We start from the raw sequence: 13721 nt of genomic DNA on the forward strand, positions 1-13721 counted from the left end.
ATTCAAATTGGCTTACCTTGGCTGTGCCTGTATTTATTCCTTCCAGTAGTAGCATATAACCCTTTAGACCCTGTGCTTCAAATTTTTCAAGGGGCTTGGGTACTTCGTGGTATGGACTTTCGGTGAATGTTAAAAATCGGAGGGCGGGTGACCAATTTTTGCTATCTTTATTTAAAGAAGAAATTACCCAACTAAATTCTACTCCCTCCAAGGTGGTAAATACATTTCCTTGTGTATCTTCAGCATGCAAAACAAATGTCTCCGGAGCTTCCTCCAAGTATAATTGGCGTGTGGTCGTTTCCACTCCAAGCCTATCTATCACGTCCAAAATAACATCGCAGCGTAGCGAATCCCCCGTAGCAACATTCTCAGCCAAGACTATGGCTGTATTGCGCCTTCTCTCCCTTGTTAGAACAGTGACCGTAGCCTCAAAGGAGCACTCATTGTCAGCGTCTTCATATAACGGCGTTATTAGTATCAAATCTTGTCTGGATGAAGTCCTGCAAGAGAAACATAAATATCACTTGAATCCTGCTTCCCTGAATTATAATTCAGCACATTCCATTGGACTTTGCCAATAGGTGTCTTTAGCACTCATAACAAATTCATCATATTACAAAGGTTAGCGGCAATCGGCATGCCAAACCTCTATACAAGCCAAAAACTCACCATTTGTAGCATCCCTTCTCACTCACTTGCAGAGTAAAATTAATGGAAATTTTATCGAAAATCGGCAAAAGAACTCTGGGAAAGTTTAATTTTGTGGCCTCTGTATACTTCTGACCAAATAAAGTTAAAATAATTAACAACTTAAAAATTGCCAATTTATCCATTGCGCGCGTTCTCTGCTCCTCATGCGAACGTTAAACGATTGACGTTTGGCACGTTATTAGCTGAGACATTTGCACAATACCGGCAGAGTTGCTTCACATATTAGTAAGTAACCCAACAGACTTATTGAAAAGACTGCAAAGTTGCTTTCAGATGGTCAAGGTAAATCAATAGAAGGTAGGAAAAGTGCGCGTGCATGCATGTTTGTAGGAATAAGTAAAATTATTGGGTTGCCCAAAAAGTAATTGCGGATTTTTCATAAAGTCGGCATTGACAAATTTTTTCACAGCTTGTGACTCTGTAATTGCATTCTTTCTTCTGTCAGTTATCAGCTGCTACTTTTGCTTGCTTTAGAAAAAAAGTGTAAAAAAAGTATATTTGATTAAAGTTCATTCTAAGCTGTATTAAAAATGCATTTACTTTCTTTTAGAAAATTCGCAATTACTTTTTGGGCAACCCAATAGTTTGGATTGTATTGTGTGGTTACACAACAAACGCACACATCTGACGGAATAAATCAATCAACTTTTAACTTTAAGTGTGTTTCAGGGAGCAAATAAGATAAATATGAAAAATGATTTCATTTCAATCATATTAAAGAACAATATAAACAATTTTCATTGAAATTAATGTTGGAATTTTTTAAAAATGCGTATGCAGTAAAGAGCGCGTGGTATGCAACTCAATTCAATGAACGCATGTGGGCGCATTTGATTGTTTAAGTACACTTGAGTGTTGCGCGTGGTATATAACTCTAGCGTCAACTTTGAACTCTTTTCAGGGTGCGAAACATATGATTTGGATTTGTTTACTGTTCAAAAATTGTTTTATAATCTTTAAATTAGACGAGTTATTTTTTTTTTAAATCAACTTTTTTGAAAGACTACAGAAATATCAATGATAAAATAATGCAAATTTTAACATTTGTAGTGTGCGGCCTAATGTGCGACCCTAGCGACATCTGTTAGCGGATAGAAGACCGCCAGCGCCATCTGATGGTTTTAATTCGCCTCTGTCAACGAAAGAGACAGCCAGCTGACACCAATTGACAATTATGGCTACCACCATATGTTTTGTTGGTGCCCGCTGGAAGTCAAATTTGATGATGGAGGCGAATCCAAGCCAAGCCGGCCGGTGACCCAAGGAAGCTTCTTTCTTTTTCGATTGGGACTTGGCAGCGTACGGAGGTGGAGTGATCAACAAGAAAAATACGTAAAAGAAAAGACCAGAAATAAATTTGGTAAATGTGTTTTATTTAAATTCATATGAATGTGAAAAAAACGGATTTAAACAAAATAAAAAGGACAGTTTTTTAAAAAAAAAAAAAAGAAATAGAAAATTTGAAATGCCTGAAAAGTGAAGAGACGATACATAAAGAGCCAATTGAAATGGTAACGTAAAAAAAAAGAGAAGAAAAACTTTGTCAAAAATCTGAAATGAAATGAACGTTAAATACCGGAAAAAAGGAATATATTAAAAACCTGAAAAGAAATAGAAATTAAAATTAAAATAAACAAGTGGACATTTCAAAACTAAAAGTCAAAAACATAAAAATCAAAATCCACGCCTCCTCCACCTCCACTGCCGCACAAAGAAGAAGGCTTCCATCACCAACCGCTGCATCAACAACCGCCACATCGGCTACCGACACCCTGGTCACCGCCACACTGGTCACCGCCACATCCGCAACGCACACCATCCACCAGCGAGGGATCCAGACGCTGTTGCATTCCCCAGCGTTCCTAAGGTACTCTTTTTAGTTTCTCCAGACTAGCAAACCAAACTGCTTTACTGACGTTCGACCCTTGGACTGCTTTATTTTTGTTTAAAAAAGGGTTTTTTTGTATTAAAGTATACAATCGAAATAGATTAGGTAGGGGCAACATTAGTGCTTTTTTTTTACTCACCCGTTGTTTGGGTTACAGGCTATAACCAAACATGAGCTCATGGTTAGGTTAGGTAGCAACGCAGTTAAAGGACATTTTCGTCCTCCAATCAGCCGATGTTGGTCCTACGGTGCTAAAAAGGTAGCACAACAAAAAAAAAGACCCTAAAAGAAACATAGAATACTTTTTTAGACAAGAAAAACAGACTGCGACAAATACACTTAAAACTTGACAATACTCACCGAAAACCAGACGGACGGACCGACGAGAACTTGAAGAGACCTTATTGGCCGCAGAGGCCCGCATCAAGGCCGCAGTACCGTTTTGGCGATTCTTGGTCATCCATCTAGAGCTGACGAGGCGACCGACCCATTCTTCTGAAAATAGAGAAAAATTTCAAGATTGTTAATATTGTCTTTGTGAATGGCAATGTGTAGAAGCAGTGTTAACGTTTGCCTTCAAAATCTAATATATTTCATGTTTGCTTGAAAACGATTCTTTATATTCTAAATCTTGTTTTTTTTTGTAATTGAATTTTGCCTTTTTGATTATTTGTTTTTTTTTTTTACATTATTTACCATGTGAATATTCTTTTACTTACTCAATAAAATACTGAAATCTGTACAAGAATGATTATCAAAAACACTTGCCTTGGTGATTTCTAAAGGATGATGGAAGGCTAAAGCATCGGAATATGGGGTAAGTGACTGAGCAGCGGCAAAGATAGACAGGTGATGGATTACGGGGTACCCTTAATATTACAGGACGAGGGGTGCCATGGTTGGGGTGGGCAAAGTCCTGAGGCGCCATGAAGGATTTTAGGCGCCAGGCAATTCCACAGCCGTAATGTCCTCCAGTTCGTTCCAGTGGGTGTTTTGTTAATGTTCTATTGTCGTCCGTTTCGTACCACCGACAGCTGGTTGTTTATTTTGTTTTTTTTGTCACCTTGCCAGAGGGTTGGATTGGCAAAGAACCGCGCCCCAAAGACTGAGCCAAAAGCCGGTGCTCGAATGCCAGCGACCAGCGCCCGCCAGTCCGACTCCTCACTCCAACGGCAACGTGGACCCTTGGGTCCACGACACATTCCATTAAGGAACAGGATTTAAAGGTGGTCTCACGCGTGTTAAGATGTCAGATTTTTCTTGCATTCTTTTTGTTGTTATCTTTTTTCTCGCACACGTATACACACCCTCATACAAATTTCTTTGTTGGTATTGGCTACACATCCATCAGCTTGATGGCAAGGTGGCGGATTGCACCATTTGATTTGTGGTTGTTGTACAAATGAGACCACCTTTAATTGTTTCGCCATGAGCTGGGCAAGTGAGCCAACCGAAATATGTACCAGGGTTTTCAATGGTGAAAAACGAGTACAGCTGAGTACAATTTTTTCTCGCGAAGTGCACTATCTGTCAACGAGTTTTGGTTGAGTGTGTATTATAGTTAAGAACTAGAACACATAAACAACGAAAATGAGCGCGAAGTAGTAACATACTCAAAATCAGAGTTGCACTAATCATTGATTTTGACAGATAGTGCACTCAAAATTTTGTTGTTGGGCAACTGCCACTACCTGTATATTAATATATCTTGACTGAAAGTGATACGTACAAAAAATTTTATATGAAAAATGGGTTTTGGAATAAATATGCAAGTTTCTCGATTATATCGAGCTTTTATTTCATCGAACATACATGAAGCTATATGTCTATAAAAAACTTGCAATACACATGAGAATGCATGTCGAATAGAGCGCGTTGCATCCTTGTCATCCTTCTCAGACCATTTTCCAATTAAATTGTCCCTGCGTATGGATCAAACAGAGCTTCTTATGAGAACCCCTCGCATCTTTACATCATATAAGGATACAAATTGGAGCAATTTTAAGCAAGACATGGATTCAGCGTCTTGCCGCATCATGCCCTCGTCTATTATGAACCTGGAAAACACACAAATAGACGCGTTAATAAAGGATTTTAACTCATCATTTAATACTATTCACGATAATCACACAAAACGGATACAAATCCAGGACAATAAGTTTCTTCTCTCAGAAAGAACAAAAAAACTATATAAAATCAAGCACCTCTGGCAAAAGGAACTCAAAAAAAGATATTCCACCGGAAAGGCAATAGAACATCTAGTGAGTACAAGCTTTTATCTAACCAGTTACAATTGCTTAAAACAATTATAAAAGAAAGCATCAACATTGAGCAAGCAGATTACTTCAATAAAAGGCTGCAAGAAATTAAACCTAGTCCATCCGCTTTTAAAAAAATTTATCAAATCACAGGGAAAACTAAGTCTCCATTTTGCCAGCAAATTGTCCGAAATAACGATATAATTACCAATAGCTCTGATATAGCTCATCAGTTCCACGAGTTTTACTCAAATACTTTCCGCGAAAGCTTGCCTCCACGTCCGATTGAAGATTTCCACTCAAGAATATCAAACACCATAAATGTCATCCTTCGTACTATTTTCACACTTGATGCTGAATTTAATGCCTTTCAGAATGCAGATAGCCTCCATTTCATCGACCCTGCAAAAGTTAAATCCATTATTAAGCTAATGAATAATAAAAAATACAGTGGCTTAGATGGAATCTCCAACTTTGTTGTAAAAAAGTTCCCTGATTCCACCGTGAATTTATTTACTTGCATATTTAATCACTGCATAAATAATGGGTACTTTCCGGCTGAGTGGAAGGTAGCAAAAATACTTCCAATAAAAAAAACACCGAATCCATTAGCCCATCCGATTTTCGTCCAATATCCTTATTGTCTAACATCGGGAAGATATTTGAGCAAGTCCTGAAACAGAAGATAGAAAATGGATTCCTTATTGAACCAATAACAAGTTACCAGTTTGGATTCAGAAAAGCGCACTCCACGCAGCATGCATTGTTAAAATTCCATAACGACATTCAGGGTACCTTATCCGATTCTGGTTCCGTTTGTAGTGGTGTGCCACAAGGAAGTGTGTTGGCACCGCATCTTTTTAATTACTTCCTGCATGACTTTCCCCATGTTGCACAAAATTCCCAAGCAATTTTATATGCCGATGATTGTTTAATATATGCACATGACACCTCACCAGAAATTGCTCTCAGGAAAGCAGCGCAGCACCTTAATATCATAAATAATTACTATAACACTTGAGGCATACAAATTAATGCAGGGAAATCAAAGGCAATCTGCATAAGAAACGCATCTGGGAAATGCCCAAAATATGTGGTTCCTCAAAACAAATCTCTGGAACTTATACTCAACGGCGTTAACATCCCAATTGAATCCAGCATCAAATATCTTGGCATCACGTTTGATAAGCTGATGAAATTCAACTCCCACGCACGGACAACTCTGAAGAAGTCAAAAAGAATTCTAGGAGCATTTTCTTACATTTTAAACAACAAACACTTACCCCAATCCACAAAGTTGTTGCTATACAAGGTGGCCATCAGACCAGTGCTTATCTACGGCTTTCCCATCTGGTTTACTGTCTCCCCGACAGTAGCCAAAGAACTGGAAATTTTTGAGCGCAAAATTCTTCGCAGATGCATAAACAAAAATTATCAAAATCGCACAAAAAAATATTCTAATAACTTCATCTACGACAATTCTGGAATTGAACCCCTGTGTTCTTACGCGTTCAAGCTCCAGAAAACATTTGTGCAAAAGTTGGCCACTCATGATAACGAATTGATTAAAGAAATCTTTGAATTGCAAGAACATACATCTTGGGCTGATTCTGTTTATCTATCCCCTGTTGCCATCATAAATGAAGCCAACGACAATGGATCAATCCGCAATAACACACCAATTTTTCTCCAAACAACAACATCTGGCTCTCATAGAGGATGAGGATGTACATATATATGTACATATTAATTTATTAAATCATAGGAATTTATTATTATTACAATTTTACTCACCCTGCAATATATTCTAATAGCAAAACGAAAATGTGATATATCTTGCCTTATATATGTATTTGAACGTTCGATAGTTCATACACACGATCTGTGATACTTTACTACATTTATTATTTGGTTAAACCATTCCGATCTGTTCGATATAGTGATTAACAGACTTATTGTTATTTCGTTTTAGATGTTTTTTAATTTTAAGATTATTTATTATTTAACAGACAATCAAGCTCTGTTAGAGACAGTGAGGACCGGGAGCAAGTCTTCTATTTACAAAATTCATTTGTTATGATTTTTCATTCATATACACAACTTCATGTTAAGCAAGTAGCAAATAAGACAAATAATCGTGTATTAGAACCAAACAACAATAGTTCTTAGTATATTATATTGTTATCGATAAGTACATTCCAGTATTCCAATGTAATCGAAAAAGAAAAGACTCAATAAATACTACTACTACTACTACTACTCGGCAAGGGCTGCCGCCTCAGTGTCAGGGATGGAAAATATTTTTTTAGAAATAGTACTAAATGGGTACTTTTTTGACCGAAAGAGTAGTTTTTGTCTTCTAGATAGATTTCAAAATTCTAAATTTTTGTATGCCGGTTGGCGCAACGATCATTTCACGTATGTTCATTTCCCTGGAGAATTACTGCCTTAAAGACTACTCAGTATAACAACCAATCAGAGCTGTGGGATATTCCAAGTTATAGTGGTGGAAATGTTGAAACAAACTCCCGAAAGGATTTTCTGGACAAACAGGTTCTTTATATGTAACCCTACACTCATAGAAAAAAGCTGAAAATAGCAAACACTTTCTGCTGAATATTACAATAGTAGTTAATTTTGCTACTATTGTAGCAGTAGTACTGGAATTTCAGAGTAGCAGGCTTACTGCTGAAAAATCTGTTGTTTGCTGAAAATGACTGCTGCTTAATTATGAAGGGAATGTTAGAATAAAAAATAAAACACATATGTAAATGTGTGTCTCAGTGGATGTTTATAATCACCACTGAATGTATACTTGGCATAACTTTTTTTCTTTAAATTTATTATTATTACTATAAATTATTATTGGTAATATTAGTTAAATTTATGAGATTAACTATTTTGGAGTAATTTTTAATCCCTGATTTATTTTTGACTTTTATGAATTGTTCAGTTGTAGTGGTTTAGTCATATATGGTCTAACGACTTGACTGATAAATGAGCAAATTAAATTAAATTAAAAAGGTCATGCCATTCATGTGCACAGCAGTAGAGCAATATCAAAAAATGCGAACTTGCTCAGCCACATTCCGAAATGCATATCAATGGATTTCTTCTTTACAGTAATATCCACAAATTGAAATCATCTCTTTCAACAAAATTTCTAAAAAAAAACTCAAAAAATGCCTAAAGTAATCAAAACAAGTAACAGGCAACCATGAAAAGTAGCATACAAATTTTTTTTCTGTAGACTTGTGTACTCTAATCAGCAGATTTTGTTAGTTGAAATAGAAGAAAGTAATGTTGGCTAATACAGCAGCCCTATGTTTGCTGAAACAGCAGTAACGTCTGCTTTCCCATTTTCAGCAGACAAAAACTGCTGTTTTAGCAAACATTTTTGTTGCTTTAAGTAACAAATTTAGTTGAGTGTAACCGAGGACAAAGCATCCCCATCTTTTGCATACATATATCCGATGAAATTTATGATAGTACATTGATAATTAAAATTTATCCCCAAAGTGGTGTCTGTGGCACGCCGTTCGGCCTCGACTATAAAAAAGAATGCCCTTATCATTGAGCTTAAACTTTGAATCGGACAGCACTCACTTTGACTTATAAGGTGAGGTCATGCAAACGACTAAGTCCAATTTTTTATTTTTTTTTTTATTGTTTTGTAGTAATTCTAAATGTCAAAGGCGTGATAACACAGCTGTGATTTTTTCTAAAATCTTACAAAAATTTACTATTTGATCCGATTTTCCATATATAAGCAACAGTTTTATGATGATGAAAATACAAATATAAAACACATTTGAAGAAGATAAGTTGTAAAACAAAGTTTATTTCTTGGGATAGATTTTTGTTGTTGTGCTAATTGTACCATGCAAAGATCTACCTCCAACGAAACTACCTTGATTAGCAAATCCCGTAAATTTAAATGTCAAAGTGGTTTTAGAAATAAACGTTCTTTTACAATGTATCTTCTTCAAATGTAATGGCGAAACAAAGCATTTGTACAGCTTGTAATTAACAAGCATTTGTACAACAACCACAAATCATATGGTGCAATCCTCCATCTTGTCACCTATCTGTGTGCGAACATGAGCAGAGAATATGCGAGAAAGAAAAAAACAGCAAAGAGAATGTGAACAAAAATCTGAAATCTTAATACCGTCAAAGCTGGCCGGATGTTAGCAGCTTGAGACCACCTTCTTTGATCCGTCTTGCTCAAATGTGTTTTATATTTGTATTTTTATCATTATTACACGTGTTTGTTGCTTCTGTGTGGAATACCGGGTCCAATAAAACATCTTTTAAAGATTCTAGGGAAAATTCACAGCTATATTAACAATCAAAACAATAATAAAAAAATTTTACTCAGCTGTTCGCAAGACCTGACCTTATAAGTGCTTCCTGGGTCTATCTTCTAACTTGCTGAAAAAACGCGTATAGAATAGATAAGTAACCGTTTGCAGCGAAATATCATTCCCTATTGATTAACTCACTTTGCTAAAGAAAGAAGAGGAATCAAATTATTTTGTTTTGCAATTTGTAGAAAAATAAAACTACTTTGATGGTCATAAACATTTTAAAACAAATAAGTAGTTTGAGTCAAAGTGATATTTTAATAAAGTTGGATTTATCAAATGAAGTTGTGTAGAAAAATTGGAATATTTCCGACAAAATAATATCGTCCCTTCCAAAAAGGCTAATTTGTACAACACAGGAAGTGATGAGAGTTTAGGAGCCTGATTCTGCCTTCATCGCATCACTTGGAATTTAAACCGGTAGGTTCAAAGCGCTGTATTTTTGGGTCAAGCATCTCGAAGGGATATATTTTATTTGTTAATATTCCAATAGTTAACCCGTTCTTGGAACCTTAACTCTCAGTGCCGGACAAAAGTTTTTCGCTATACTTAAACATCCCTAGTTCTTACATTATCCTCGATACTGATCTCTTATCGATAACCTATGCAGGTTTTTATTTGATTAAGGTATAGAAGTGCCAAGATCTTTAAAGCGTATGCCGGTCATTGCTTTGTATGTAATTGTATAAAATTACTCACATGGAATACGAAAATTCATACTCTTTAGTTTCTCAAAGTGGATATGGGCTCTTCAATAACTTGGGCTCATGAATAGGTGACATGTTTTGTAACAAGAGCGACACACGGCTAGGGCTATGATCGAGGTGTCACTGCAAATGATGGACTATTATTGAGCAAAAACTACCCTGGTTTGCCCATGGGAGGAATACTTCTTCAGTTTCTATGGGCGGCGCATGTTTATCAAAAACGGTATTCATTCAGCTCTTCACTGCTTCCGCTACCATGTCCTCGTAAATACTATTTATACCTTCCTGATATGTGGCTCAACTTTTGTAGCGCTGAACCTCTTGCTATAGATCAGTGCTGGGAAATTATCTGTGGGTGTGTGTTGAGCGTATGGATTGGATTTGAAAGTACATCCCATGTTTGCGGCGGTGGTTTGGCAGATTTTCATCTATGGCTTGCTGATGTGACATCGGGCTCTACACAACTGTTCCCAGGATGATGGAGAATACAGGTTAGCGCGTCGCTGCTTTACTCTGGAGTAAGGACGAATGCCCCGAGAGAGGCACCAAATGTCGTGCTCAATCTATAGGGATTATGTATCTGGGCTGTGGGTACTCCGCCTTTTCTTTTTAGTTGGTATCCGATAATGGGTGTTACTTTTCATATTAGAATTTAATTAATTATTAATTTATTTTTTGAAGGAGAAGTTTTTATACATGCTGTATATTGTGATTGTTAATTGTCCACTTGGGAGGCCACCGTAGCGCAGAGGTTAGCCTGTCCAACTATGATTCTGAACGCCTGGGTTCGAATCCTGGCGAGACCATCAGAAAAAATTGTCACCGGTGGTTTTCCCCTCCTAATGCCGGTAACATTTGTGAGGTACTATGTCATATAAAACTTCTCTCCAAAGAGGTGTCGCATTGCGGTATGCCGTTCGGTCTCGGCTACAAAAAGCAGGCCCTTTATCATTGAGCTTAAACTTGAATCGGACTGCAGTCATTGATATGTGAGAAGTTTGCCACTTGTGGCTTTTAATTGCATAAAAAATAAATAAAGTTAATTAGATGGGGGCACCGGTCAGGATTTTTTATTGAGTTCCTTGATATCAGGGAAGCATATAGACTTTTGAACAGATGAAGCTTTTTTCTGACGGATGTCTTCGTCCCCCAAAGCCACTCGAAGCAGAAACAGATGTTCGATCGGACTGTCACGATATACGTGGGAATTGCTGTCAGGCCAGGCTGGGTCCCGGACCATGAATGGGTGGCGGAGAAAGAAGCGGCCGTCGAGCTATTGGTCGCAGATCGTGCTGCGGAATCATTGAACACTCCTCAGTGCGAACTGCTTTGTATAGTGGAAGTTTTCTATCGATTGCAGGTTGGTAACGACTCTGTGGCCGAGTATTTCACAGAACAAGATGTCACTTATCCTGTGCCTGGGGAAGCTTGGCCTCGACCTTCTGATAGAAGTCGAGGTATTTGAAGTCACATTGAACACAGTGTGAGACGGACTTCTGTAGGTTGTTGGATGACGAGTTGGAGTTTGAGACGGTCGAGCAACTATAGTGCCATAATTGGGAGGAAAACCCACAAGTTAAGGAAGAAAACCTCTTTCCGTGCCAAGACTCCCTCAAGACGGCTAATTCTCTCCTCATTCTGCTCTCACCGGTGGGAGCCTCCTGGACCTCCTGTTTCCCCAATTTTTTATCATAGGTGTTGGTTAAATTTTTCATTCGTTTATCGTTACTAAAGTGTACCGTAGCGCAGAGGTTAATATGTCCGCCTACGACACTGAACGCCTGGGTTCGAATCCTGGCGAGGCCATAAAAATAAAATTTCAGCGGTGGTTTTCTCCTCCTAATGCTGGCAACATTCGTGAGGTACTATGCTATGTAAACTTCTCTCCAAAGAGGTGTCGCACTGCGGCACGCCGTTCGGACTCGGATATAAAAAGGAGGCCCCTTATCATTGAGCTTAAACTTGAATCGGACTCTACTCATTGATATGTGAGAAGTTTGCCCTGCTCCTAAGTGGAAAGTTCATGGGCAAATTTTGTAATTTCCAAGGTGTACCTCTACCTGAACCGTACTGTGGTGCAGCTCACTCTGCTTTTCTTTAACTTATTCCATTGAAGCGGCTAGCAAACCAGGAAAACGGACAAGAAAATATTTTCGAACGACGTGTCTCTGCGCGACACCTGGCTGATATGCCATTTTTATGGCATTAGGATAACCACTGCTGATAATATTTCTGAATGTTCTCGCCAGGATTCGAACCTTGGCGTCATAGACGGACATGTTAACCGAGCCACGGTGCCATGTGTCATGCTATGCATTTTTTTTTTTATGCTCGTCACATGGAAGTTCTTCAACAAGGCTCGGGCAAAGTGAAAGTAGTTCAGCAGATCCACATTGTTCATCAGAAGACTCTTCTCTCTGTCGAGAATCTCTGTCGAGATTCTTATAAAATTTACTCTTGAGCAACCTGGCGCATCTCTTCGGATCAACCAAAATTGTCTGAGGTTCTATCATGTCTTCTGCCGCGGTTCCATTATAAGTGTCTTTGTCTGAATCCCATATGATCTTTATTGGTATGCGAATTTTAGTTTGGATGTAAGTGGATGGTGGATGGTGTTTTAGGGAAGGGGTGATGCCCTAAATTTGGATATCAAATTCGTATTCTACTCCCAAATACCTTTATTTGAGCCCCATTTTGCGATGGTCACTAAAAAATTGCTGCCTGTGGGGTATTTTGGGAAAGGGGTTGACCCCCAGAAAATTGGTCCCGAAAGTGGGTATCAATTCTTGCTCTACCCCCCAATACCTTTCATTTAATCTCCACATCGACATGGTCGGTAAATATGGCCGATTTAGGGGTGTTTTGGGGATTGGGGTGGTCCCCCAAACACTAAGCCCGGAAAATATATCAGCAACGTGTTCTATTCTCATATATCTATATATCATTTATTTGAACCCCATATTGCCATTGGCCTCAAAATTGGATATCCAAAAGTCAGCAAATATGTCCGATTTGGGGTATTGGGTCTAAAAACTATAAATATTTAGTTCCACTCTCTTTGCGACCCAAATTGTCTTGGTGAGCAAATACGGCCTATTTGGGGGTTGTTATGGTGGGGGGACGTCCCCTAGACAGTTGGTCCCTAATGTTGATATCAGATACGTGGTCTACTCCCAAATACCTTTAATTTGAGTCCCATATTTCCATAGTCGGCAAATATGACCGGCTTCGGGGGTGTTTTGGATGGGCGGCCACTCAGTGAGTTGGCCTTCGGATTCGTGTTCCACTCTAAAAACCCTCTTATTTGAGCCTCATATTGCAAAATCAGCAAATACTTACTATTTGGGTGGTGTTGTCGGGGTGGGGTGGCCCTATAGACACCTTTCCCAAATATTGATATCATATTCGTGCATTACTCCCAAAGACCTTTCATTTGAGCCCCATATGGCTATGGTCGTAAATTTGTCCTCTTTGGGGGATGTTTTTGGGGAGAGCCGGCCCCCCAAACACTTGGTCCCATATTTGGGTATCAGATTCTAATTCTACTCTCAAATACCTTCTATTTAAGCCCCATATTCCCATGGTCAGTAAATAAGTCCTGTTTGGGGGGTGTTTTGGGGAAGGGGTGGACCCCCAGAAACGTGGTCCCACATTTGGATATCAAATTCGTATTCTACTCGCAAATACTTTTCATTTGAGTCCCATATTGCCATGGTCGGTAAATATGTCCGATTTAGGGGTGTTTTGAGGCTTGGGGTATCAGATACGTTTTCTTATCCTAATACCTTTC

General features: G+C 38.3%; 2 protein-coding genes and 2 long non-coding RNA genes across 13 annotated transcripts in view; 1 reads left to right on the forward strand and 3 right to left on the reverse strand.

Annotated features, from left to right (window-relative positions):
* LOC106089124 (nuclear pore membrane glycoprotein 210) overlaps positions 1-877 on the reverse strand; it is a 363893-nt gene extending 363016 nt beyond the window's left edge. For all 4 annotated transcript variants that reach the window (XR_001221554.2, XR_001221552.2, XR_001221555.2 and 1 more), the window contains exons 1-2: positions 670-877; positions 17-500 (exon numbers count right to left, since the gene is read on the reverse strand). Coding sequence is in view for 1 of the 4 variants with exons in the window: in XM_013254900.2 (XP_013110354.2) it covers positions 17-500; positions 670-833 (648 nt within the window). In the remaining 3 variants the exon portion in view is untranslated. The remainder of the gene's footprint in view (positions 1-16; positions 501-669) is intronic.
* Positions 878-2063: 1186 nt separating this feature from the next.
* LOC131998129 (uncharacterized) lies at positions 2064-3278 on the reverse strand. The gene is made up of 3 exons (XR_009398593.1): positions 2960-3278; positions 2739-2881; positions 2064-2644 (listed from the first exon to the last, which is right to left on the reverse strand). It is a non-coding gene; the product is annotated as an uncharacterized LOC131998129 (long non-coding RNA).
* A 1070-nt stretch (positions 3279-4348) lies between these two features.
* LOC131997784 (uncharacterized) lies at positions 4349-7104 on the reverse strand. Its single transcript, XR_009398418.1, has 4 exons — positions 6652-7104; positions 5375-5530; positions 5066-5259; positions 4349-4656 (listed from the first exon to the last, which is right to left on the reverse strand). It is a non-coding gene; the product is annotated as an uncharacterized LOC131997784 (long non-coding RNA).
* Positions 7105-8806: 1702 nt separating this feature from the next.
* The window catches only part of LOC106092420 (angiogenic factor with G patch and FHA domains 1), a 61506-nt gene continuing 56591 nt past the window's right edge, over positions 8807-13721 (forward strand). For 4 of the 7 annotated variants that reach the window (XM_059368958.1, XM_059368953.1, XM_059368954.1 and 1 more), the window contains exon 1: positions 8807-9644. The gene's annotated coding sequence lies outside the window, so the exon portion shown is untranslated. The remainder of the gene's footprint in view (positions 9645-13721) is intronic. The other 3 variants (XM_059368956.1, XM_059368955.1, XM_059368957.1) reach the window with 2 other exon arrangements.

This window comes from Stomoxys calcitrans, chromosome 5 (genome assembly GCF_963082655.1).
Source record: "Stomoxys calcitrans chromosome 5, idStoCalc2.1, whole genome shotgun sequence".
In the NCBI taxonomy this organism is placed as follows: Eukaryota; Metazoa; Arthropoda; class Insecta; order Diptera; family Muscidae; genus Stomoxys; species Stomoxys calcitrans.